We start from the raw sequence: 25,653 nt of genomic DNA, 5'->3' as shown, positions 1-25,653 counted from the left end.
CGACGTCCTCGGGACATTCGCGCAATCACTCCTCAACAGACCTCCTGTCCCATGGACTTATGAGAAGTGACTCACAGCGTCTACGCTCCTCCAATCGAAGCAATACATCTGCGGGAACCTTTGCGCCCAAATTCATCAAAGCGGAAGTGCTGGACGGAGCGGAAGACAGGGTTCGAGGCATAGAAGGCGAGAATGACCTGTCGGGAAAGAGATATGTCTGGCTCAAAGATACTGAGAAGGCCTTTGTCAAAGGCTGGGTGGTGGAAGAGCTGCCCAATCGCATGCTCAAAGTCCAGTGCGATGACGGCAGCATACGCGAAGAGCAGGCCGACAACGTCGACAAAGTAAACCCCGGCAAATTCGACAAGGCCGATGATATGGCCGAGCTCACGCACCTGAACGAAGCAAGTGTGGTGCACAACCTGCAACAGCGATATCAAGCAGACCTCATCTACACCTACTCGGGCCTGTTCTTGGTCACCGTCAACCCCTACACTCCGCTGCCCATCTACGGACGCGACTACATTAACATGTACAAAGGCCGGAGCAAGGAGGACAGCAAGCCTCACATTTTCGCAATGGCAGATGAGGCCTTTCGGAGTCTGGTCGACGAAGGCCGTAATCAATCCATCCTGGTTACTGGAGAATCTGGCGCAGGAAAGACCGAAAATACCAAAAAGGTCATCCAGTATCTTGCAGCCATTGCAACTTCCGACACGCCTCGTGCGAAAGCCGCAAGTCGACAGCATTCGAACTTGTCAGAGCAGATTCTGCGGGCCAATCCCATCTTGGAAGCCTTTGGCAATGCGCAGACGGTACGAAATAACAACTCGTCACGTTTCGGCAAGTTCATTCGCATCGAATTCACCAGATCTGGCCAGATTGCTGGCGCATACATCGACTGGTATCTGCTGGAGAAGAGCAGAGTGGTCCACGTGAATTCGCGCGAGCGCAATTACCATGTGTTCTACCAGCTCTTGCGAGGTGCAGATGCCGGCATGCGCAGAGCCTTCCTGCTTGAAGGCATGGAGATGGAGGATTTCGAGTACACGAAACACGGCAACGATGTCATCTCCGGCGTTGACGACCACGCGGAATGGAACTCCCTCCTCGAAGCCTTCCACGTCATGAAGTTCACCGACGACGAGCAAAAATCAGTCTTGCAGACCGTTGCCGCCGTACTTCACCTGGGCAATGTTGTGGTGGAGAAGGAGAGTCTTCGTGCAGAGCAGGCCAAACTCGCGCCCCAGTCGACGGATGCTGTAATCAAAGCTTGTCGTCTTCTCGGTATCGCGCCAGAAGCCTTTGTCAAGGCACTTCTTCATCCTCGCGTTCGAGCAGGTCACGAATGGGTTGAGAAGGCGCAGACGCCGGACCAGGCCCGGCTAGCGATTGACGCCATCGCAAAGGGGATATACGAGCGCGGCTTTGGAAGCCTCGTTGACCGGATCAATCGCTCACTGGACCGCACGTCGTCAGGCACATACGCCGATGACACCTCTTTCATCGGTGTACTGGATATCGCTGGCTTTGAAATCTTCGAGCAGAACAGCTTCGAGCAGCTGTGCATCAACTACACCAACGAGAAGCTGCAGCAGTTCTTCAACCACCACATGTTCGTCCTGGAACAAGAAGAGTATGCACGAGAGCAGATCGAGTGGAAGTTCATCGACTTTGGTCGCGATCTTCAGCCTACGATTGATCTCATCGAGCTCACCAATCCCATTGGTATCTTTTCCTGCCTGGACGAAGACTCTGTGATGCCCAAAGCGACAGACAAATCCTTCACCGACAAGTTGAATTCGCTATGGGATCGCAAGACACCGAAATATAAGCGTTCATTGCTGAATCAAGGCTTTATGCTCACGCACTACGCCGCTGAAGTGGAGTACTCGACCGAGGGCTGGCTGGAGAAGAACAAGGATCCGCTGAATGACAACATCACCAAGCTTCTCGCGGCCTCCACTGACCGACACATCGCCCAACTCTTTGCAGACTGCGCAGAGGCAGACGAAAGCACAGAAGGTGCAACTCGCAGTCGTGTGAAGAAAGGTCTTTTCCGAACAGTCGCACAACGTCACAAAGAGCAATTATCGACGCTCATGAATCAACTGCACTCCACGCACCCTCACTTCGTGCGTTGTATCCTGCCAAATCACAAGAAGAAGCCGAAGCAGTTCTCCGCGCCGCTCGTCCTGGATCAACTTCGATGCAACGGTGTCCTGGAAGGCATTCGCATCGCCCGGACTGGCTTTCCCAACCGCTTGCCATTTGCGGAGTTCCGCGCTCGATACGAAATCTTGTGCCAAAACATGCCGAAAGGATATCTCGAAGGCCAAGCAGCGTGCAAAATCATGCTGGAGAAGCTGAACATGGACCGAGCCTGGTATCGTGTTGGGCTGACCAAAGTCTTCTTCCGAGCTGGTGTTCTTGCCGAACTGGAAGAGCAGCGCGATGCCCTCATCCGCGATATCGTCGGGAGATTCCAATGTTTGGCGAGAGGCTTCGTCGTTCGCAGAGCTGCCAACAAACAGCAGTACCGTGCCGAAGCGGCCAGGATTATCCAGCAGAACTTCCACGCCTATCTTCAAATGCAAGCGAACCCATGGTGGAGGCTATTCGTGCGAATGCGGCCACTGCTCGGCGCTACCCGGCAATCAAACGAAGTCAAGAAGCGGGAGGAAGAGATTAAGTCGCTGCAGGAGAAGATGCAGTTGGAAGAGCAGAACCGCGCCAAGGTGGATGATGAGCGGCGGCGAGCAGAGGCCGAAGTCCAACGAATTCAGCAGAAACTCGAAAGTGAGCGGGCACTGGCTCTCGACAAAGAAGAGATATTCAGGCGTCTGCAGGACCGGGAAGCCGAGCTCACGGAGAAGCTTCAGGGCGCCCTGGACGATCAAGATGGGCTTGAAGACCATATCGACGAGTTGATGGCGGCACGCAAGGCCGCTGAGCAGCAGGCTGCCGAGCGTCGCGAGCAGTTGGAGCAAGCTGGCCAGATCATTGCTCGGCTTGAAGAAGAGAAAGGAGAGCTCAAAGATCGAATTGCGGAACTTGACTCCCGCATGCGAGATGTCGAAAACACCAGGTCAATACGCAGCGAGCATGAGGAAGCACTGCAGCAAGACGTGCGCATGCTGCAAAGCCAAGTCAGTCTCAAAGACCGCAAACTGCAAGATCTCGAGGCGAAGCTCTTGAAGAACGACCAAGACCTGGATGTCAAGCTTGCAGAGGCCACCAAGGATCTCCAGGGCTCGAAGAAGCGAATTGTTGACTTGGTGGAGGAGAACAAGTCTATTCGCCAGCAGATGTCAGATCTCTCCAATACCTCTGCACGCTTCGACGACGTCGTCCGAGCCAAAGATAGCGAGCTTGCGATTCTAAGGACCGACTTAAAGAAGTTCCAAGAGGATAGGAAACGCTTCGAACAAGAGCGCACCTTGCTTACGACCCAGCACGACAGCGTACAGAACAAGCTTCGGCAAGTGCAGGCAGAAATGGTCGCCATGAAGACGCAACAGGCACAACTCGAGCGTGAAGCGGCTGATGCGCGACAAGCATTGGAAGAGCACGCATCTGCCAATTCGCAAATCGAAATGCTCGAATCTCAGCTCCGCGACGTCAAGGGTGAGCTTTTCCAAGCTCAGGCCGATCTGAGCCGAGAGCGCCAATCCCGAGACGATATCAAGAAGATTGCCGATGCGGAGCTTGAGGTGCTGAAGCGGGAGTTCGAGGCACTGAACGAGTCCAAGGTCACGATCGAAAAGGAGATGTACACGCAATCGGATCTCACCCGGCGAGCCGCATCTGCGCGAGAGATGGCCGAGCAGGAGCGAAGAGAGTACCAGGTCGAGCTGCAGACCTTGCGTCAAAAGTTCATTGAGGTGCAGGAAGCGAAGATTGAGACCGCCGCAACGGTGGAGAGGAGCGTCACGCGAAAGGCCAACGAACGCCACGCCCTGCTTCGACGAGATCTCGACACCAAGTCACAGCAAGTCGACGACCTCGAGACAGAGCGCAACCGGCTTTCCGGAGAGATTCAACGGCTGAAACAGCTGATTGCCGACTCGGACAGCTTCAAGCTGCATCACGATCAAGACAAAGTCCGTCTGGAGCGCGAACTTGTCACCATCAAAGGTCGCTTGACAGCTTCTGAGAACGATAACAAGGCGTTGTTGAATAAGGTCCAACAGAAGAACTTGGACATTGCCCGTTCCAGCTCCCGAGCGAATGATAACCAGCGATCGCGAGTCACCCAATTGACCCAGGAAAAAGCAAAGGCCGAAGAAGAGGTTCGGAGGCTGCAGAGACAGCTGAACGATTCCCAGCTCGCCATCACTTCGCTGGAGAAGCAGAAGGAGAAGCTCAGCCTGAGCCTTGAAGACCTGAACCACGAAGTCGACCGAGAGCACAAGACCACCCGCAACGCCGAGCAACAGTCTTCTACTGTTGGCTTGCAGCTTGCAGAGACGAACCGGAAGCTGGAGACTGAGAGACAGCTGCGCAGCCAAGCTCAACAAAACACTCGAACAGTGCAGACGACACTCGACCAACGTGACGAGGAGCTGAGAGACGCACACGGCCAGCTGAGACTTCTGCAGAAGGTCTTCGACCCAGAGAGCGCCGGCCTACCAATGAAACTGGATGGCGCAGCACCGGATATGAGGAAGACCATCGATTTGGCGCAGAAGCTGGAGGCTTCCGAGCAAGCTCTCAGGTTGGCAACTGATCGTTTCGCATCCGCAGAGGCTCAATTGGACAACATGCGTGCCCAGCACTCCGACGACATGCAGGAGAACGAGCAGCGGCATCAGAATTCCAAGCGTGCTTTGCTGGAGGAGATGAACGCCAGTCAGGTTAACGCCCGTTCTTCGCCTTCACAACTCCGCAAGGACTGGGATCAGCGGCGGTCGTACACGCCGAGCGCGCAGGGTACACCAACCACTCTACGCCACCTTAGCAAGGCGAGCAACGACTCGACTCGGTCCGACAGGACTGTCGATACCGTCACTTTCAACAACCGCATGGACCTGGCATCCGAGTTGGAGCAGGCGCAGAATCAGCTGCAGATGTCCGAGATGCGCAATAAGCATCTGCAGGCTCAGATCGATCGCACGCCGTCAAGGAACAACCAGCATGATGACAGCCCGTCACTTCGTCGTGTGCAACTGCTGGAGCGTGAGAACTTCAGACTGCATGACATGCTTGACGATTCGGCGAAGAAGGTCTCCGCTCTGGAGCACAGCATCCGCACGGGACAGCTATCGTTGAAGGAAGTTCAGACGAAGAGCCACGAAGAGCTTTACGACCTGATCAACTCCCAAGAACAGTCGCGCAGGTCGCTGCTGACGTCTCACAACGCCGCCATCTCCGAACTCGCTGATGCAAAGACCGCCTTTGACGACATCAAGCAAACCAAGGCGGCTACGGAGGTGGAGCTGCGAGATGCCAAATCCGAGCTTGCGGACGTCGCTTACGAGCGAGAGCAGGAGTCTGCCAATCATTCGCAGCTGCTGCAAGAGTTCTCCGATATGCAAGTTCGCCTGGACCATGAATCATCGAAGCTGGTGGACGTTACTTCCAGCCTCGACTTGTACAAGGCGCGCGCGGACGAGTACTTTGAGAAGCTGGAGCAAGCTGAGATTGCAGTTCTCAAGGCGTCTCGGGCCGAGCAGTTCGCGAAGTCGCAGGCGCGTGAAGCTGAGGACACGGCAGCGAGCATCATGGCGGAGAGGAAGCAGATGGACACGCTGGTTGAGGATCTCCAACGCCAGACCCAGCAGTACGAGGAGAAGATTGAGGATCTCTCGACGGATCTCAACAGTGCTCTCTCGGCGAAGAAGCGGTTGCAGCATGAGCTCGAAGACTATCGCTCTCAGCGCGCAGTGGACCTCGAAGACAGCGAGACTTCGGCGGAGCAGACACGCAAGAAGTATCAGTCTGAGCTGTCGATTCTCAATTCCGAGCTGGAGATGGAGCGCGAGAGCGTCATTCACGCGCGAAGCGAGAACGACCGCCTCCGTGATGAGCTGGAAGAGTTGCGAGGCAAGTGGGACGATGAGGTGCTGAACAGCTCAACGTGGGCAAAGGAAAAGTCTCGCCTCGACGTGGCTCTTCAAAGCCTATCAGACTCCCGTGACGAGGCCGTCAACGCCCACAACGATGCTCAAAGCAAGATTGTGGATCTCCTCGGTCAAGTTCGCGGCCTACGCACTGATGTTGATGACGTTGCGGCCGAGCGAGACATGCTTGCCAAAGAGAAGAAGGGCCTGGAGACCCGCTTGGCAGAGGCTGCATCGCGCCTTGAAGATCTATCACGAAGCGAGTCGCCTTCCAAACGCGCAACAGCCTCGCTCGACCGCGAGGTGCTCGATCTCAAATCACAACTCGCCCACCAAGAAGACGTGGCGTCCGCGGCGGTGGGCAAGATGCGGCGCGCCGAAACACTTGTGCAGGAAGTGCAGAAGGACATTTCGAATGCGCGAGAGTCGAGCGTGCAGCTGCAAAAGGAGAAGGCGAATCTCGAGAAGACGCTCAAGGATCTGCAGCTCAAGTACATCGATTTGGAGACCAAGGGCTATTCCACCGGCAGCCATGATGTCCGGTTCCTGCACCGACGCGTACAAGAGGTTAGTACTCAACATCCCACTTCCGTCGCAGAAAGTGCTAACGCAACGCGCAGCTCGAAAGCCAAGTAGAAACACTCGAGCACACCCGAACGACCGAAGCGCGCAGCGTGCGCAACGTCGACCGCACGGTCAAAGACCTGCAATCGCAGCTCGAGCGCCGCGACAAGTCCCTGCAGAACCTGCAAGACGACCTCGACAAGTCGCGCGACAAGATGGAGCGCCTGCTGCAGAATATCGACGAGCTGCAGGCCTCCGATTCGGCGGCGCAGTTGGGGACGAAACGCGCTGAGCGGGAACTGCGAGAGGAGCGGGAGAAGACGCTGAGGCTCGAGCGCGAGCTTGGCATTAGTCGCAATGAGCGGGATGTGCTGCGTAGGTCGGGCACGCTGGTTGCGCTGAGTGATGGCGGGCTTGGGAGCAGGAGAGGGAGTTATGCGCTGAGGCCGGAGTCGCGGCAGGGAGATGTGAAGATTGAGGTGCCGGCGAGGACGAGCAGCTTGACTAAGGGCTTCTTGTAGGCCGGACGGGGAATCGGAGTTGCTGGGATCAAACGGGTTTCGTATTCGTCTCGACACTCGAGCGAGGCATCGATTTGACTCGTAGAATATATTTGTTCAGGCAGCGAAAGCATTGTATATCTCGTAATCAATGCGGAGTTCATCATTCTTGCGTATATCATGATCCTATTAGAGCGCGCAGAGCGACATAGCCTCCCAGGAGTCCGATGAAAGTGCCGGCGAGAAGTGCTTCTCCCTCCCATGTCAGACTGAGATAAGCGGCAAACCCGACAATCAGCTCATACCGTCTTGCGGCAGCCCGTGCTTCTTTCCAGTCCTTCTTGATTGGAAACGGCGCCTCGATGTTTTGCGCTGTTTTTGGTAAAGGCTGCAATGGAATCGCAAAAGAGAGCACTACGGGCCGATGATCGCTTGTCGGCTGTACAGGTAGAGCCGTGTATGAGCGTACGGTGGGTGGGGCTGCTTCGAGGTAGAGGATGCGATCGCACCAGGAGGGAAATCGATGTGTCGCCCACAACCACGCGGAATCTTCGTTTACTTCTTGCTTCAGGCCGGCTCGAGTGGCATTCTTTTGCGCCGTGCCTGAGTATTTGTACGTCGGTGGGAATGCGATTTCGCTTTCGGCGAGGTGGTGAAGAGTATTGCCTTTGCGCCGTTCGCGCGTGAGTTGATCGTTCTCGAGGAAATGGCCGTAGTGGTGGATGTCATCGACCGAGTCAACAGGCTGTGGCCAGTTGTCGGTGTCCGCGACTTTGGGTGGTGGAGTATCAGACGTCCTGTAGTTTAGATCGCCAGAGAAGTAGATGTGCGAGATGGGAGAGAACAGGCAGGACGTCGAGTCGGAAGATGCTTGCAGCAGTGGCTCCGTCTCCGCTCCGTCGTGGCTTCGGGTCGGGTTCTCAATCTCATCCTTCCCAAACACAAGCGCCTCGCAGATCTTCTTCCAATCTTCGTTCCGCTGCGGCCACGCATCTTCCATAGGAGCCAGATGCGCCGCGACAAACGTCACCACCGTCTGCTCCCCACCATCCGTCATCTGCAGTCCCAATCGCGCTCCCACAGCCCCCTTATTTCCCATATCCCAAACTCCGACTCCAACACCCGCAGTCTCCATCCACTGAATCTTCTCCACCACACTCTTCCTCGCAAACACCATCAAAGCAGTCATGCCCACATTGCGCACCAGCACGCGCACATACTCGTCCTCAAGCTCGAATCGCTGCGCCGCCGCGACATGAATCGTCGTCGTGAGTCTCGTGAAGTAAGGCGTCAAGAAGGAGCCACCGAGGAAGCTTTGGGCTATGGGTGCGATCTCCTCGAGGCAGAGGACTATGAAGTCGGGTGGGAGGTTGGTTTGCAGGCCGTGGAAGAAGTGGGCGGCGAAGAAGTTGGTGTCGACGAGGGTGCGGCCGCAGTTGAAGGTCATGAGGTAGCAGTTGAGTTCGGCCATTTTGGTGCTTGAGTAGGACGGGGATTTTTGATGTTGATTGGGGGTTTGAGAGGTCGAATGGGCTGGTGACGTCGGAGCAAGCTGTGATTAGAGTTTCAAGGTGCCTTCCGCTTTCGGGTGGCTTGATGGAGAAGGTCAAGGCTGAGGACTACGTTGAGCAGCTATCTACAGCACAGGGACAGTTGCAGAATCGGAGGATTCTTGACGATCTTTATATACGACGATGAAACGTCAAGTATCTCATCGCTACAATCAATCATCATCATCATCTTCAGGCTCAACTTGTACACAACCAGTAAAGTCCCACCGATCGCCTGGGGCGCTCTGCGAAACATACTTCACAAACCGCAGCGTCCCTTGATCGCGAAGAACGAGGTTAAGAGTGTTCCAGCTCGCCGGATTGCTAATGATGATTCCATCGTCCTCATCATCCGCCGCAGCCTTGTAGATGGCCGGGTCGACTTTCTTCTGCGATGCAGTTCGTCGGTCACCGGCGCCAGTCTGCGATTGCAGCTTAGCGGGAATTTCCACACCACCGTCGGAAGCGTCGTCGTCCTCTGGCTCATCACTGGCCATGTAGAGCTCGTAGCCACCGACGTTGTCCGACTCTGTTTCCGGGTCCTGCGACTTTGCTTGCCCGTTGGCTTCCTCATCCGGGTCGTCGCCATCGACCCATCCAGAGGTCGGGGTGATGCTTAGACAGTACTCCAGCTGCGGATCCTCGCCTTCATACGCTTGAGCAAGCTCATAGTCCAGCCCTCGTCTAAATCTGCGTGCAATCACAGAGCATTGCTTTAGCGTGAGGCCTGTCACGAGAGACAACCATTTTCGGAAGGCAGTGCTCGGTAGGAGGTCGTTGAGGAGGAGCACAAAGGGGTTGGCGTTTTCACTGCTTGTTGAAGACCACGGCTGACTGTGTAGGAACCGGTATCGATGCTTGTGCGGTGGTCGTGAGGTTGTGAATGCTGCCTCCTGCAGTTTGCGTGCTTCATCATCGGTCAGCCATTTCCTCAAGCGTTCGGCGAATTTGGCGTTGAGAAAATCGCTCAGTTGTGCCATCGACTCCTCGGTAAACAGGTCGTTGAGTTCCTCGACAGTGTCTGGGGTCAGATAATTGGCCGTCACGTACTGAAGCAGAAACTCCAGATCTTGTTCAGAAAGCTCTGGCGTTTCGTCTTCATCGTTGACCTTGTCTTTTCCGGGTTGATGCCATTGCAGCTGCGGCTCGTCAAACTCATCTGCCTTTCCTTGCAATTGCTGGAGAGAGCTTCTTTCCGCCATCTTTTCTTCCAGACCGGGCTCGAATCCCTCTTCGCCTTCCTGTGGAATGTGAAACCAACCACTGATGGCCATTCGAACCCTACCGCCATCCTTGCCATTTTCGCCGTCGCGTCGTTTGTAAACTTCCTCAACGTCGTGAAAGCTCTCGCCTGGTTGTACAGCGAAGAAAGACAGTTGGTTCCATGCTGGTGGAATCGATCGACTCCAGTCCGATGTAGGGAGCTTGACCGTCTTGCCAGAGTCGTCTTGAAGCTGCTCTGTAGGATAGAGTCGAAGTGCGCCACCCCATCCAGCCTCCCAAGGAACATCTGGATCGTTCAAATACAGAATATAGCTGACCCTGCGACTTCCAATCACATCGTCGTGGCACAGCAAATGACAGCCAGGCACATAGACATTGACGGCCATATCGGTCTTCGTTCCCGACAGGGCTCCCGCTCCGGTGACCGTCGAGAGCCAAGTCCGGAAGTCATGGCTGTACAAGGCATTCCGCAACCGCAGCAGAGACGGCAATTTCCCCAACGCGGACTCCGGCAGTCCATCGAGATTGGCCAAGTCGCCGGACTGGTGGATCTTGTAGATGTCCGTTTCCTTTGGCGTGAAATGGATGTTGTCTAGGATCTCGGAACGGACGGAGCGAAGTAAGGTTTCATCGATCAATCTGGAGACGACAGCATGCCTGTAGGGCTCGGAAGCTGCATATTCATCCGTGTATCGTTTGACAGTCTCGGAGTCGAAAAGGCCGGGGCTAAAGTGACTTGCAACGCCGGCTTCTTCAGTTGCCTGCTTCTTCTTGGATCCATTGGGAGCGGCTGGCTCGATATTGTCGGCTTTGCGCTTCATTGTCGCGCGCTCGGATCGACTGAAGGAGTTGTCCCGTTCCACGTTTGGATCGTGTTTCAAAGGACGAGCTGAGGTCTGCAATTCTCAACCGCCTTCTAAATTTTGCAGCGCGAGTGCAGGTGTAGTGGACCAATCGCTGTCACGTCCGGACGCTAAGTTAGCGGGCCGTTAGAAACAAGCATCGCGCTAGGGCGTCACAGGCGCTTAGGCGGGCAGGCGCGAGGGGTTCCCATTGATGACATGATGTCCAGTCGCGGCCAACTTTTGAGGGGCAGGAGAAACATTCACCTCAACCTCACCTTTGCTCGGAGCATGTGTCGCATTGACCGAGACCACGGCTGGCCGTGTCTGTGCGAGTTGAAGAGCGAGCTTCGGGAAGCATAAAGGTGCGTCTCATTCCTTGTGTCTCGCCGTGATTCACTCTGCTCATTCCCTTTGTTCTTTCCAATACCCATTTCCCACTTTCTCCTCTTGCTCATTCCTTTTCTCCTTTGTGTCTGGTACACACTTGCATCCACCGACAACATCTGGCTTCGAAGAACAACCCCTAATCGGCATTGCAGCTCAGCATCATCACCAAAAGTCCAGTCCTCCTGGCGAGCACAAGGCTACGAACAACATTTCACCTTAAACTCAACAACTTACCACACACACACACCTCACGATCAGAGTCGACGACAAACATGGGCGTCTTCGAAAGCATCGGACACCGCTCTTCTTCCGGCGGCATCACCGGCGCTCTGCTTCGACTGGTCCTTCGCCTGTTCCAATTCGTCCTCGCCCTTACAGTGGCCGGATTGTATGGCATCGATCTGCATCACGCCCACGAATGGGATCAACAACACCCGCCCAGTCAGCAAGTCGGCGCTGACCCTAAGTGGGTGTACGCTGAGGTCGTCGCGGGACTCAGCGCCGTCGCCTGTATCGTCTACGGGCTGCCCTTCTTTAAGAGTTACTGGGCCTTTGCCTGGGACTGGGTGTTGTTCATCCTGTGGACCGCGCTGTTCGGCGTCTTTGGCCGCATCTACATCACCGCACATCCGACGCCGAAGCAAGCGGGTATCATTCGCATGAAGCACGCCGTGTGGGTGGATTTGGCGAGCATGATTCTGTGGTTCATCACGGCTATCTATTCGACTGTCATCTGGCATCGCGGCAGGCTGAGCAGGTCGATGAGTTCCAAGGTTTAGGGGAGTGGTATTCCGATCAAGCAGGGCAGGAGTGATGATCAGGGTGTCTGAGAAGGGGTTAGCTGTCCAGGCGCTGTGCTGCCGCATGGAGATTCCCTACGAGCACTCTTGGCGTTGGGGCGGGTGGTTTGTTGTGCTTTCAGTAGGCGCATAATTTAGATGGTACTCCAGAGTCTCTCCAATCTTCAGTCCTCCACACTGAAACGACAGAGCGTGAATAGAATGATGTAAATAAAAGTATTGGGGACCGGTGAAAGATTACTGACAGACTCGCCGGTTCCTGCGTCCGATCCGCAGTTCCGCTTTGAGAGCATGCCACGCCAAGACCGGATGACAGACGTTGAAGGTTCACGTGCAAGCGACGTCCATTTCTCGCGCGTCAATGAGCAATGCTGGAGCACAATCAACACCTCTCCTGATCTCAATTCAATCGATCCCCCAAGGGTGCGGCCATCCCGAGCGCGTTCCACGAGATCGCGGTAGAGATGGTGTTGCAGGCCGAGCCGACTTGACCACCGCCCAACATGTTCCAGGCATTGATTGGAAAGGCGCAGCAGTTCATTGATATCCCTAATCCCTTGGCCAGCTCGAACGCAGATCGCCCATCGAAAGCGCAACTGTTCAGACACCAGGTTTGTTGAGGATAACAGGTGGACATGGTTGAGTTGCACTGACGTCTGGCTTAGTTTCGCCTACCCGATTCTCAATCGCCTCTATTCGAGATCACGGCCGAAGTCACGTACGTAATGTGTGCTTGTTCAGTCGCTCCTTATCCTTGCTAATCCGAGCAGACTTCCAAAGAGCAAGAAACAAAGCCCTAGCACCCCCAAGTCTGGCCAGCCGAAGAGTTGGGACAAGAGCAATTGGGATCAAGATCGCGAGAAGGGAACACATTATCTGGGCCAACTGTAAGAGATCAGGAGTGCGATAAAGATAACAAGGGTTGCTAACAACCAACAGACACTTGAGCGAACAATTCCTCTGCTTCTCCACCGTCAACACCTCCTTCGTCAGCACTGCAAGCACCTCCGCTTCCACCGCCTTCAACGGGCGAACAAACGGCACTGGCCCTTCCGGAAATGGCTTCACGCTACCCCTCTGTGCCGTGCGAAGAGTGGAAAGGTTACATACCCAAAGCTACATGTTTGCCTTGTCAATCACGACCTGGAATGGTTCCGATGCAGGCACAGACGCCAAACCCGGCGCGCCAGCTCCCCCAAAGCTGACCATCCAACTCGAAGGCAGTCGGCAGCAATGCGAACGATTCTGTGATGGCTTAAAGAGAGGCTTGCGGCAGGGTATCAAGGAGGTTGAAAAGATGCGGACCGTTGGCCGGGACTGCTATTCGGAATACTTTCTATACGATGAATTCGATATGAAACCCAGTCCGACGCTGCCGAACGGGACTTCAAGGACGCCCCCGGATACTGGCCTGGGCAGTATATTCAAATACCCTGGCAATCCACGAAAATTACGAGACCGGAGCAAGATGCGGCTGTGGCACGAATATCTGAAGGAGAACGGCAGGAATGCTACACTTGTCAGACAGCCGGACTTCCATCGCCTCATCCGTGTCGGACTCCCGAACTTGCTGCGCGGAGAAATCTGGGAGCTGGCTTCCGGCGCATATTTCCTTCGACTACAAAAACCCAACCTCTACAAAGAGACGCTGGCCAAGTATGAAGGGCAAGAATCGCTGGCCATCGATGAGATTGAGAAGGATCTGAATCGAAGCTTGCCGGAGTATGCTGGGTATCAGAGTGAGGAAGGCATTGGCAGGCTACGACGAGTCCTGACCGCCTACAGCTGGGAGAATCCCGAAGTTGGCTACTGTCAAGCGATGAACATCGTTGTCGCGGCCTTGTTGATCTATCTCTCCGAGCCTCAGGCCTTCTACATCCTGTCAGTGCTGTGCGATAGACTGCTTCCGGGATACTATTCGACGACCATGTACGGAACTCTCCTGGATCAGAAAGTATTCGAGAGCCTGGTCGAGAAGACAATGCCGATTCTGTGGGAACACCTATCAAGCAACGACGTGCAATTATCGGTCGTCTCTCTGCCTTGGTTTCTCTCTTTGTACATCAACAGCATGCCCTTGATCTTCGCCTTCCGAGTTCTGGACGTTTTCTTCCTTGAGGGACCTAGGGTTCTATTCCAGATCGGCCTTGCAATTCTACGCATCAACGGAGAAGAGCTTCTCGAAGCTGCAGACGATGGCGCATTCATCTCGGTGCTCAAAACGTACTTTGCGCATTTGGGCGACTCGGCGCATCCCAAATCGGAGAATCCCAAGCATAGAGCAATCACCAATTTCCAGGCGTTGATGGTCACGGCTTTCAAGGAGTTCGAGGGCATCACACAGAGCGCCATCTTGGAGCAGCGGTCGAAGCACAAAGCTGCCATCCTCGAGAACATTGAGTCTTTCGCCAAACGTACGTCTATCAGGAATCTCGGTCCCGAGAGCAAGAAGCTGAGCACGAACGATCTCGGCTTTCTGTATGACCGCTTTTTCACCGTGCTCTACGAGCGAGAGCAGCGAGCGAAGCTTCTTCAGGAGGAAAGCGACCGGAAGAAGAAAGCCGCAAAGCAAAAGGCGTCCGATATTGTTCATGGCGCGTCCGGCAATGCTCCAGAGATTGGTCGCGTGGCGCTTGGACCTAGTCCCAGTCAAATGGACTACGATGCGTTCAGAGAGTTCCTAGCAGGCGTCGCGAGATGGGCCGTGACGGACTCACCCAGCTCGCCAACGAAAGACGACAGCGCGCACAAGTCGCAGAATGGCTATTTCCACACCTTGAAAGCCAAGCCACTGAACACGTCCCCGTGGGGATCGGGACCGGAGCCCGCAGATCACGACTTCATGCAGCGATTGTTCAAGAAGTGGGACCTCGAGGGAGGCTCTGCTCTCACACTGCAGAACGTTGTTTCCGGCCTGGCTCCCATCAAAGGGAACCGCGATATCATGAGCAGCATCGCCTACTTCTTCGAACTGTACGACGACGATGCAGATGGCAAAGTCGACCGCGAGGGCATCTTACGGATGTCAGAGGCGCTGCTGTTCCTGTCGAGACGAGGGGTCAACGACGGACTGTCATCCAGCCCGAGCATGACCAGCATGAACGATGGCGAGCTGGGTCCGGAAGGCAAGCGGAGGGAGAACAAAGACGAGCAATTCCTCTCCGCCGTCTCGGCCTTTATCCGCCGCTGCTTCGAATACGCCGATCCAGACCACCCATCTCGCCAAGCCGAAGACGGCGTCACATCCGCAATGGACAAACCCACAGTCCAAGACACCCCCGCCAACCTCCTCGACCTAGAAGACGCTCCACAAACTCCCACAGACGCAGCGGCAAACTCCCCCCTCTCCCGCCCCTCCCCAAACGCCTTCGGCCAAAGCACCCCAAAACCCCAAGCCGTTGCCGCCAACGCCGCCCTCGACCCCTCCTCCCCAGTCCACATTACCCTCCCCACTTTCCGCATGCTCGTGCTCGCCGACGAAACGCTGGAATCCTTCTTCGACTCCGGCTTCGCCAACTCCTTCCACCTGGCCGACGCCCCGCTGCCCAGCTCAACAGTGACATCCCCCTCCTTCCTCACCCACAGCGGCAAGCTCGCCACGCCCGGCGGCCCCGCCATCCCTGCTCTCAGCCCCGGAGGCGCGAGCGCAGGCGTCGTCCCACCTGGCAAGGGCCTGCGCGGCATGCTCGATAACATCGTCACGGACGGGATGCGCGTTGCAGTCGAGGTGCGGAGGCGCATGGACGAGGCGCAAAAGGAGATTGATCGGGGCGGCACGACGCGCGGGACGGAGGAGGATGACGACGAGGATGGCGACGATCATGGGAGGGATTTGCTTGAGGGCGCTGAGGCTGATGCTGGGGCTGCGAGTCTTAAGACCGAGCCTAGTTTGTTGGATGAGCCTGTTGGGGGTGAGGCGGGTGGGTCGGCGGCGGCGGTGCCGAGTACGCCTGGGGGGACGAGTGATGTTGAGAAGACTACAATGTTTGAGCGGTAGTTGATGGGTGGGTTTGGTGTTGGGTTGGGGATGGGAAGTTTCATCTAGCGGGCGGCAGTTGAATAGGGCGGAGGAGTTCACTGGGAGTGACAACACTGATTCATTCCAGTATTGAGCATTGCATTCAGAAAATTTTCATTGAGGCGTGACTATCTACTCGAGAAGCATCTACGCAGTCAGCACTCGCTGTTCGAGCGGCCTGCCTACTGCCAACGAAGTCCTACTTCCCGCCCTTGGCCGCGGCTCTGGCGCTCCTCGTCCGTCTGGCGACAGCATCAGCGGGAGCCGCGATCTTGCGAGCTTGCTTCTTGACCACGCCGCTTTCCGCTTCGTCCGGCTCCGAGTGGCCTTTTCGCTTGCGGGGATTCCGTCCGGAAGCTTTCCGCTGAGTGCTGTCGCCATATTCTGCGCCTGGCTGGGTGGGTGGACTTGGGTCGTCGGCGGGGATCTGTTTGGTCTCTACCGCATCGCCGTTCGGTTCATGAGCTGGCGTGGCCGTGTTGATGGTCATTTCTCGTCTGTGTTTCTTGTTCGTTGCGTGGTTCAGGTTTTCGGACGACGGCGCCGCTCGTTTCTTCGTCTTGGTAGTCGAAGAGGGTGAGTGTGCGGCGAGGTCAATTTGTGATGCTCCAGTGGTTTTGATCGTATCGATCACGCTGTCTGAGGGAGATTGCTGGACTCCATGCACCTTAGTGAGTTGATCGGCGTGCGTGGGTGGTTGAGGAGGTGGGTTGTCGTCATTTACATCGTCATCGTTGTCGTCCTCCTCGGCTTCCAGTGAGACACCCTGCTGCGAGAGCCAGCCGGATAGAGCAGCGTTGTTGCCTCCAGTGGCCTGATTGAGCAGACTGTCGGCTAGTGCTCCAGCGGCGTCCTCCGCGCCAGCCTCGCCAGAGAGCATCTTGCTGATTGTCTGCATGAAGGCGCTCTCATCCAGGCCGTCGCCGAGCTTCTCTCGTAGAATGGCTTTCAGCATTTCGGGATCGAGGGAGGCTAGCTGGGATTGTAGATCTTCCTCGTCGCCCGCCTCGTCTCCGTCTTCCGCCCATTCTTCCAAACCAGAAGCAGCCGGCGAACCCTCATGTTCCTCAGCTTCTGCCGCATTCTTCATCTCCGGTGGCATCTCCTTCGCAGTAAAGACCTCGCCATCATTTGAGAACCTCTCCCGCCAATTCGGTAGTAACGCGACAGCCCTCTCTTTCCGTATGCGCGGCGTCTTGCCCTTGCTAAGACTGCATCTGACTGACATCCCCACGAAGCGCACATTGTCCCCGCCCGTCTCTTCCAAAGTCAACTTCCGTCTCTTCTTCCCACCACTCTCTCCCGACTGTTCGACTTTACGCTTCCTCTTGTGTCCCACAGCGCCTGCATACTCCCAATACGAATCATCATCGTACTTCAGATCCTCCCAATAATCGTAGACATCGTATTCGTCCGGGTCGAAGACATCCACCTCTCCCGCAGTACCGGTATAGCCGGGGTCCGGAATCTGGGATTCGGCGAGTTCGTCCGCTAAAGTGTAATCATCTTCCACGTAGATCCAGTCGAGGACGTCTTCGAAGTCTCCGTAGTCATCGTCTCCCATGCTTGCAAATGCTCACTGCCAGGGTGATGGGTGAAGAGCTGATATCACGAGCGTGAATGACCGTGGTACGCAACGCCAAGATAGCAATTGGAAGGCGGGATTCTGGCAGGAGAGACTGGAGACGCGTAGCTCTCAGTCTCCAGTGCTGCCTAAGCCTCCCAAGACGACTCTCAGCATTGAGATGCAATCGTTTCCGTGAATCGTCATACGAGTGTCGTCTAGTGTAGAGAAGATTCGGAGCTGAAGGTGATTGCACGCTCGAGCTTGGACAGACTCGAACGTACTTCGCGTTCGGAAATCACCGTCCTCCGAGGGATGTTGCATGCATGCGTAAGAGGTGTGTTTGCTGGGGAGGATGCCTTGGCCATGTGTTGGTTGGCTCCAGGCGAGCAGCACGCGTTCGATTCGCGCGGAGGAAGGAGCAGTGGGGGCGGGCGGGCGGGAGGAGGGAAGGTCCGGGCCGGGACGAGACGAGATCAAGTCCAGCTGCAAACGCCTAGCCGCGGCTTAAAGAGCAAACATGCCGTATACTGCTCGTATTTATTTTTCTCAGACATATCACGAATTTTTCTGAATCTAGGCAGATTGTGAATGCTGCGGCGTCTGAGAGCTCCATGTCGTCCGTCGCACGCGTTCGAGCACTGAGAGGCTCCAAAGCCTCCGTTCTGCGGCAGCGGAGCCGGCGGTGGAACAGCACAACATCAGCCACGTCTGCTGGCCCGGAGCCAATCGAGCCATTGAAATCCATCCTCATCGCCAATCGTGGTGAGATTGCGCTGAGAGTCGGCAAGACTGCCTCGCAGTACGGCATCCGAACCACCACGCTCTACACCGACCCGGACCGCAACAGTCAGCATGCCTTGAGCTCTCCCTTCGCTGTCAACCTGGGCAGCACGGACCAGTATCTCAACGGCGAGCGCATCATCCAGGTTGCGCGCGAGAATGGATGTCAGGCTATCCATCCCGGCTACGGCTTCTTGAGTGAAAATGCGGCCTTTGCCAAAGCCTGCACGGATGCGGGTGTCAAATTCATCGGTCCGCCTTGGAAAGCCATCGACGCCATGGGCGACAAAAGCCGGTCCAAGGAGATCATGATCGACGCTGGTGTTCCCTGCATTCCTGGCTACCATGGCAAGAACCAGGACCCGAAGCATCTCGAGAGCGAGGCGGAGAAGATGGGCTATCCTGTGCTCTTGAAAGCCGTCAAGGGCGGTGGTGGAAAGGGAATGCGAATCGTGATGAAACCCGAGGAATTCCATCAGCAGCTCGACAACGCCAAGTCGGAAGCCCGATCGAGCTTTGGGGATGATGTGATGTTGGTGGAGAAGTACATCACCACGCCCCGGCACATCGAGGTGCAGGTTTTTGCGGATCAGCACGGTAACTGCGTGGCGCTTGGGGAGCGAGACTGCAGTGTGCAACGTCGGCATCAGAAGATTCTTGAAGAGTCTCCTGCGCCCAATCTTGCCGAAGATGTCAGACAAGATCTGTGGGAGAAGGCGAGGCAGGCTGCGCTTGCGGTGGGTTACGAAGGTGCCGGCACGGTCGAGTTCATCTTCGACAACGACAGCGATGAGTTCTTCTTCATGGAGATGAACACCCGTCTACAAGTCGAGCATCCCGCTACCGAGATGGTGACGGGCGAAGATCTCGTCCGGTGGCAGATTATTGTTGCGGAAGGCGGCAAACTCCCCCTCACACAAGAAGAGGTGCACGAGCGCATCAAAAGCAGAGGTCACGCCATCGAAGCGAGAATCTATGCGGAAGACCCGAGTATGAACTTTATCCCCTCGACCGGCAAGCTCCTGCACCTGAAGACTCCTACGCCTACGGAAACGGTTCGCATTGACGCTGGATTTGTGGAGGGAGATGAGGTGTCTTCCCATTACGACCCGATGATTGCCAAACTCATCGTCCACGCACATGACCGCAAGGCTGCTCTGCAGAAGCTCAATGCTGCCCTCGAGCAGTACGAGATTGCCGGACCGCTCACCAACATTGACTTCTTGAAGCGAGTCTGCACAAGCCAGGACTTCATCAACGGAGATGTCGAAACGGGCTACATTCCCAAGCATCACGATGAGCTTTTCAAGCAGGTGCCTGTCACGCCAGAGACATTCGCACAAGCCGCCGTGGGACTCTACGAGGCTGAGTTGGCCAGCACCCAGGCGACAGCACCATCCGTACCGCTGCAGACCATCGGCTTCACCAAGTCGCCACAACCTCGAGAATTTCCCATCGTGGAGACCTCGTCAGATCCGCAGGTGAAGAATGCGCCGACACTGGTGCGCGTGCTGAAGACGACCCCGACTACTTTCGACGTTACCGTCCAGGACCAGACATACACCATCACATCCCACTACGACCCCAAGACACACACCCTCCAATCCTTCTTCCCGCACACTCGCCTAGAAACAACACTCATCAAAGACCCGGAGACCAACTACCTCAGCCTCTTCCAGCAAGGCCGGCAGATCCGCCTGCACCTGCAAACGCCGAAATGGGCGGAGAAGGCGCTGGGCATGAAGGATCTCACGCATTCCGTGCTGGCCCCGATGCCGTGCAAGGTGCTGAGGGTGGAGGTCGAGGAGGGGCAGGAGGTCAAGAAGAACCAGGCGCTGGTGGTGATCGAGAGCATGAAGATGGAGACGGTGATTCGCAGTCCGCAGGATGGCAAGATTAGCCGGGTGGTGCACAAGGCGGGCGATTTGTGTAAGAGTGGCGTTGCGCTGGTGGAGTTTGAGGGGGAGGAGGGGAAGTAGTTGATTGTTAGCCGTGACTGTATGGATGGATCTCAATGGCATCGCGTCTGTATGGACTCGCCTCCATTCTCCATCCTGCGATCTTCTATTGGAGCCGGCCGACTGGAGCTCACCCCATGTGTTGCATGTCATTTATTCCACACCTGCATGTCATTTATTTGATTGTGACGTCACGGCGACAGCCACATCACCACCTCCTCCCACCATCATAGGCGGAAGACCCCGACTCGGCTGATGCAACCAAGTCCCCCGGTACCTCTCCATGCGCCCGTTATTTAGGCTCGTCTTCGTGCTCATCCTGGCTTCCTTCATGTATCGCCCTCTCCTGCGTCTCCAACAAACCACCAGACACTTCCTCCCATCCACCCCCTCTTTCCCCCTCAACAGTATCCTCAACTCCGTCAGCGGCGCAAGAAGAAGCCAAAGCGACATGTCGAGACCCAACGGAACCATTGCCACCAGTGGGCTGGAGCTTTTGACGTTTGGCACGCCCAATGGTGGGTCATGAGCTTTCTTGCAGTGGAGTCGAGCGTGGTTGTTGATATCTTCGTCTAGGTCACAAGGCCTCCATTATCTTGGAGGAGCTGAAAGAGGCCTACGGCAAGCCGGATTACGTCTTCCAGAGCATCAACATTGGCGAGAATATTCAGAAGGAGCCGTGGTTTACCAAGTACGGACCGAATGGCCGGATTCCCGTGCTCATCGACCATGACAGAGGCGATTTGGGTACGTAGCATCAAGGACAGTATTGAACTACGAGCTCAATGTTGACGTTGCAAAGGAATCATGGAGGGATCGGCGATCATGTCGTACTTGACCAGGCATTTCGACCCGGAGCACAAGCTCTCATTCACCAAGGACCCGGAGCTCTCGCTGTGCGAGCAATGGGTCGCTTGGCAACATGGAGGTCTCGGACCTATGTCAGTCTTTCTCCTCTGCTCAACACTGATGTTCGAGGCTAACAATGCACAGGCAAGGCCAAGCCAACCACTTCTACCGCCTTGCGAAAGAACGAATCCCCTACCCCACGCAACGCTACGTGGGCGAGACGGAGCGCCTCTACGGCATCCTTGATGCGCGCCTCAAAGACAACGAGTACCTTGTCGGCGGCAAGTACAGCATCGCCGACATCGCCAGCTTCTCGTGGGTCAACGTCGCCTACTTCGCCGGCGTGGACCTCGACTCTTTCCCGCACTTGCACAAGTGGTGGAAGAAGATTGCCGCGCGGCCGGCGGTCAAGAAGGGCCTGGCGGTTCCGTCGGAGCCGGGCATCACCAATGAGCCCTTCCAGGAGAAGCTGAAGAGTGATCAAGAGTTCAAGGAGAAGCATGAGCACTTGCAGGGCTTGATGCATAAAGCGAAGGAGCAGTATGAGTACAAGTATTCCAGCCCGTAGGTGGGGAACCTCATTGTGTAGGGACTGTGAAAAGTATCTGAATACATTCCGGCACATTCTTCAGGATCCGCATTCAGCCTCGTAAGGCGTCCTGTATGTGGCGGGTTGTGGTTGGTTTAAGCATACCGCGTCGACTTATTTCGCTCTGTTCCCTGTGTAGTAATTATGAGTAAGACGATCAACTTGAGCTCTACCGCTACAGCCTATTCATTCTTAATTGCACTTCATCCCATACTTGACCAGAAATCCAAATACCTCAACTCGCTCCCTGCTCTCCAGGCATGTACTCCTCGATGCAACCATCACCCAAGATCAATGATCTCGAGGACGCGGCTTACTGATCACAAAAGGTGCTTACACAGTCTACGCGAGGCCTGCGATTTCGAACAGCCACTTGACGGAAATGCAACCATCCCGCAAACTCCGTGCTGTGCCGATGCCAGCAAGGTCTCCGACTATGGGCCCCGCGATGTTCTGGCACTATGCTGTGCCTAGAATTCTCGAGTACGGCGATGTGGAGACCTCTGGTTCAAAATCGCTCATCCGTGGACCGAGCACAATGGCCATGCAAAATGATCTACACAGGACTTCTTCACGCTTGACGTCGTCCAGCTATCGGAGATACGACAATGCGACTTGTCCAAGCGTTAAGAACGTGCATCAAGAGCGTCTTACGTTGATCCTACGGGCATGCATCGCCCGTATCGCGAGGCAAAGTAATCAGAGCAGGCGCACACGAGCACTTGCAACCCCACATTGTTCACGCCACTACCTGCCTCGATGTTGCAACGCGGTCGGGTCCCGCGGGTAGATCGCCGCCACTCCACTGGTTACGACACCGGCGGCCTCGGCTCAAACGCGATGATGTTTCTGGGCGATAACTCATCGGGGAATTCTGCCATTGGCCCTGAGACAAATGACAGCCATCAACTGTTATTACCCGGGGATCAATTGCCTCCTTACCGCAGTCCGAAAGACGCCACCCGCAATGGCAAACCGCGCAGAGCTTCTCATTTCCATGGAAACCCTCCCCTACCACTCGTCGAGCTGTCGGCGGCTCAAGGGGTCCTTGCATCTGCGCTAACAGGCTCTAAGAGCCCTGCTCGACGTCACGCAGTCGTGCTAAAGCCCTTCTAGAAAGCTTCTCCGCCGTGGGGGCAGGCGGGCGGGCTAGTTTATCACGGCAACGGACTGATTGGGTTTACACGCGATTGTGCGATGCAACCATTCCACCCTCTCGTACCTGAATTAGGCAGGCCACTACACTCGAGCTAGCTCGTGGAAAAGTAGAAAAGTGGCAGCCTGCCCGTCGTAATGTAGGTGCTCGTGTTCTTGTCTCCTCCCCCTCTTGTCTGCTTTCTCCAGTCGCTTGACCACAGCTGGTGCATTTCTTCACGATGCAGAAGACGTTGTTTTGGATTGCCGCGTTGCTCGGTGTGAGCACTGCGCTCCAGAGCCCCCACAACCTCGCCAAACGTTTCAACTCGCAAAAGAAGAGCGCGGCCAACCCAGAGATCTTCAAGCGTGCCAGCAGCAACCACGGCACGAAGCTCCACTCAAACAACAAGACCGCCCGTACGTTTGCTCCAATACGATAAGTGCTTAGACCTTCTTCTAATCAACGCGTTTCCTTCCCACAGAATTCGAAGTCGACGGCACCGGCATTCCCGACGTTAACTTCGACATCGGCGAGTCCTACGCCGGCACTCTCTCCATCTCCGATAACTCGACCGACGAGAACCAGCTCTTCTTCTGGTTCTTCCCCTCCTCCAATGTGAACGCGAGCGACGAGATTGTCATCTGGTTGAATGGCGGACCCGGCTGCAGCTCCATGCTGGGGCTGCTGCAAGAGAACGGGCCATTTTTATGGCAGCCTGGCACTTACAGGCCATATGCGTGCGTGGGACGCTAGTGGTATGTCGGGAGTGTTGGCTGAATGATATACGCAGGAATCCGTACTCATGGGTCAATCTGACGAATATGGTGAGTTCCGCATATTGACTATGGACCGCGGGACTATGACTGACTGAACGCGCTCAACAGGTCTGGGGTAAGCAATTAGAACAAGAAGTAACCCACGATTGCCAGCGACTAAAGAGTGATAATAGTCGATCAACCCATCGGAACGGGTTTTAGCCCATACGCCAAAGGCGCTCCTAAAAAGCTGAAGAACGAGGTCGACATCGCACTAGACTTTATGGGTTTCTGGAAGGTGAGCAATACCCATCACGATTATACCTCAGATTGAGGCGATCGGACTGTGCAGTGCTGATGTCCATGACGCAGAACTTCATGGAGACCTTTGACCTCGTGGGCAGGAAAGTGTACTTCACTGGTGAAAGCTACGCCGGTCAATACAGTAGGTGACGGACGACTGCCACCAGTGCTGAGTTCGGCTGACCGTCGGGACAGTCCCGTATATGGCCTATGAAATGCTCATGGCCAACAACACGGATTACTACAACGTCAAAGGCATCCAAATTAACGATCCCTCCATCAACGAGGACCAGGTGATGACCACTGCCCCAGCAGTCGGCTTTGTTAACAATCTCGCGCCGATCTTTGGACTCAATCAATCCACCATTGACTGGCTCAACGAAGCGAACGACAGATGTGGCTACACCGAGTTCATGGAGAAATCCTTGGTCTACCCACCGACCGGCAAATTGCCCAACGCCCCTCCGCTCAACGACGAGAACTGCAATACGTGGGCCTGGGCTGTCGATGCCGCCATCAGAATCAACCCGTGCTTCAATGTTTACCACATCACCGACTTCTGTCCGTATCTCTGGGACGTCTTCGGTTTCCCATCCCTCGGATGGGGTCCTCGGTATGACTCCTCCCAGACACAAACAGGTCGCTCGAGCAATCGAGCTACTGCGCAGCAACTACTTCAACAGAACCGACGTCCAGAAAGCGATCCACGCCCCGCCCACCAACTACGTGAGCTGCGGAGACAACAATCTCGGCATCGACTTTGACGGTGACTCCATTCCTTCCGCGCTGGGCCCCCTTCCCCACGTCATCGAAATGACCAACAATGTCTTGATCGGTGCCGGGCAGTACGACTTCCTCCTCCTCACGAACGGCACGCTCGTCACCATTCAGAACATGACATGGAATGGGGCGCAGGGCTTCCAGACTAAGCCTTCGGATAATTTCTACGTGCCGTACCACCCTGGCTTGCAGCAGATTATTAACGATATCGTATGGTGCCCTTTCACTCCTCCGTCGACCGTTGTATGCTGACGTCAAACAGCAAAATCAACCCATCCCCGGCCCAGTCGTGACAGACTTTGCTGGCGCAGGTTACCTTGGCATCACGCACTCCGAAAGAGGCCTGACCTTTGCTGAAGTGGTACGGTCTTTTCCCCGCTCACTTCATGCGAAGAACCCACGCTGACACGAGACTTAACACGATAGTATCATTCCGGCCACGAAATCCCAGAGGTATGCGAGACTCTCTGCCTCAATCGAGTTGTCGTAACGCCTGACTGACCTCTCCGTTCTAGTATATTCCCGGCGCGGCGTTCCGCATGCTCGAGTTTCTTTTGGGAAGGATATCGTCACTCACCGAAGTAAGCGACTATAGCACCCAGAGCGGAGTATACACTGGACCGGGGAACTACAGTTCGAATCCCTACTAGTGAGATGAACGGGGGCCTGCTTACTCCGTCGAGTACTCGTCGTGGAGGCATAATGGTTCGCTCTGTGAACAGACGTGATGAATGCAAAGACCATTCCCTGATTGCTTTCCATGGCATTTGAACTCGCCCTCTAATCTTGTAAAACGTCCTCTTCATCTTCACCATACTACTGATTAATCAGAGAGAGCTCATACACGACCCTCACACATCAGCTACCGCTACAAAGTGCAAAGCGGTACGTGATGTGTAGGCGCCGGGTTTACCAACGCCGCTCGGACCGGATAAGTTACATGCTTTACAGTCAGCACCGGATTTACCAAAGCCTAGGTACGGC

General features: G+C 55.5%; 7 protein-coding genes across 7 annotated transcripts; 4 read left to right on the top strand and 3 right to left on the bottom strand.

The window, feature by feature from the left end:
• Nucleotides 1-7,263: 7,263 nt before the first annotated feature.
• On the bottom strand, nt 7,264-8,820 carry BDY17DRAFT_292948 (putative inositol 5-phosphatase). Its single transcript, XM_033732910.1, has one exon. The coding sequence runs from the start codon at nt 8,595-8,597 to the stop codon at nt 7,305-7,307; it is 1,293 nt and encodes a 430-aa protein (XP_033591678.1). The 5' UTR covers nt 8,598-8,820; the 3' UTR covers nt 7,264-7,304.
• BDY17DRAFT_292947 (Oxoglutarate and iron-dependent oxygenase degradation C-term-domain-containing protein) lies at nt 8,821-10,833 on the bottom strand. Its single transcript, XM_033732909.1, has one exon. It carries the CDS (start codon nt 10,719-10,721, stop codon nt 8,850-8,852), a length of 1,872 nt encoding a protein of 623 aa, XP_033591677.1. The 5' UTR covers nt 10,722-10,833; the 3' UTR covers nt 8,821-8,849.
• Nucleotides 10,834-11,404: 571 nt separating this feature from the next.
• Nucleotides 11,405-11,911, top strand: BDY17DRAFT_321975 (uncharacterized protein; the record flags this gene model as incomplete). Its single annotated transcript, XM_033736735.1, has 1 exon — nt 11,405-11,911. One exon carries the CDS (start codon nt 11,405-11,407, stop codon nt 11,909-11,911), a length of 507 nt encoding a protein of 168 aa, XP_033591676.1.
• Nucleotides 11,912-12,265: 354 nt separating this feature from the next.
• On the top strand, nt 12,266-16,039 carry BDY17DRAFT_96762 (rab-GTPase-TBC domain-containing protein). The gene is made up of 4 exons (XM_033738890.1): nt 12,266-12,543; nt 12,598-12,650; nt 12,703-12,819; nt 12,872-16,039. The coding sequence occupies exons 1-4, from the start codon at nt 12,436-12,438 to the stop codon at nt 15,927-15,929; spliced, it is 3,336 nt and encodes a 1,111-aa protein (XP_033591675.1). The 5' UTR covers nt 12,266-12,435; the 3' UTR covers nt 15,930-16,039.
• BDY17DRAFT_96777 (uncharacterized protein) lies at nt 15,953-17,623 on the bottom strand. Its single transcript, XM_033738891.1, has one exon. The coding sequence runs from the start codon at nt 17,512-17,514 to the stop codon at nt 16,150-16,152; it is 1,365 nt and encodes a 454-aa protein (XP_033591674.1). The 5' UTR covers nt 17,515-17,623; the 3' UTR covers nt 15,953-16,149.
• Nucleotides 17,624-18,128: 505 nt separating this feature from the next.
• BDY17DRAFT_308556 (carbamoyl-phosphate synthase L chain, ATP binding domain-containing protein) lies at nt 18,129-21,672 on the top strand (the record flags this gene model as incomplete). The annotated part of the gene is made up of 5 exons (XM_033735224.1): nt 18,129-20,272; nt 20,556-20,773; nt 20,832-21,002; nt 21,058-21,196; nt 21,249-21,672. 5 exons carry the CDS (start codon nt 18,129-18,131, stop codon nt 21,670-21,672), a joined length of 3,096 nt encoding a protein of 1,031 aa, XP_033591673.1.
• Nucleotides 21,673-22,904: 1,232 nt separating this feature from the next.
• On the top strand, nt 22,905-25,532 carry BDY17DRAFT_344007 (serine-type carboxypeptidase F). The gene is made up of 10 exons (XM_033738051.1): nt 22,905-23,247; nt 23,313-23,568; nt 23,622-23,660; nt 23,779-23,884; nt 23,959-24,031; nt 24,085-24,502; nt 24,573-24,879; nt 24,932-25,030; nt 25,096-25,122; nt 25,185-25,532. The coding sequence occupies exons 1-10, from the start codon at nt 23,070-23,072 to the stop codon at nt 25,317-25,319; spliced, it is 1,638 nt and encodes a 545-aa protein (XP_033591672.1). The 5' UTR covers nt 22,905-23,069; the 3' UTR covers nt 25,320-25,532.
• The last annotated feature ends 121 nt before the right edge of the window (nt 25,533-25,653 follow it).

This window comes from Neohortaea acidophila (assembly GCF_010093505.1).
Source record: "Neohortaea acidophila strain CBS 113389 unplaced genomic scaffold BDY17scaffold_3, whole genome shotgun sequence".
NCBI lineage: Eukaryota > Fungi > Ascomycota > Dothideomycetes > Mycosphaerellales > Teratosphaeriaceae > Neohortaea > Neohortaea acidophila.
The sequence above is the reverse complement of the archived record's forward strand: the minus strand, read 5'-3'. Positions and strand labels throughout refer to the sequence as shown.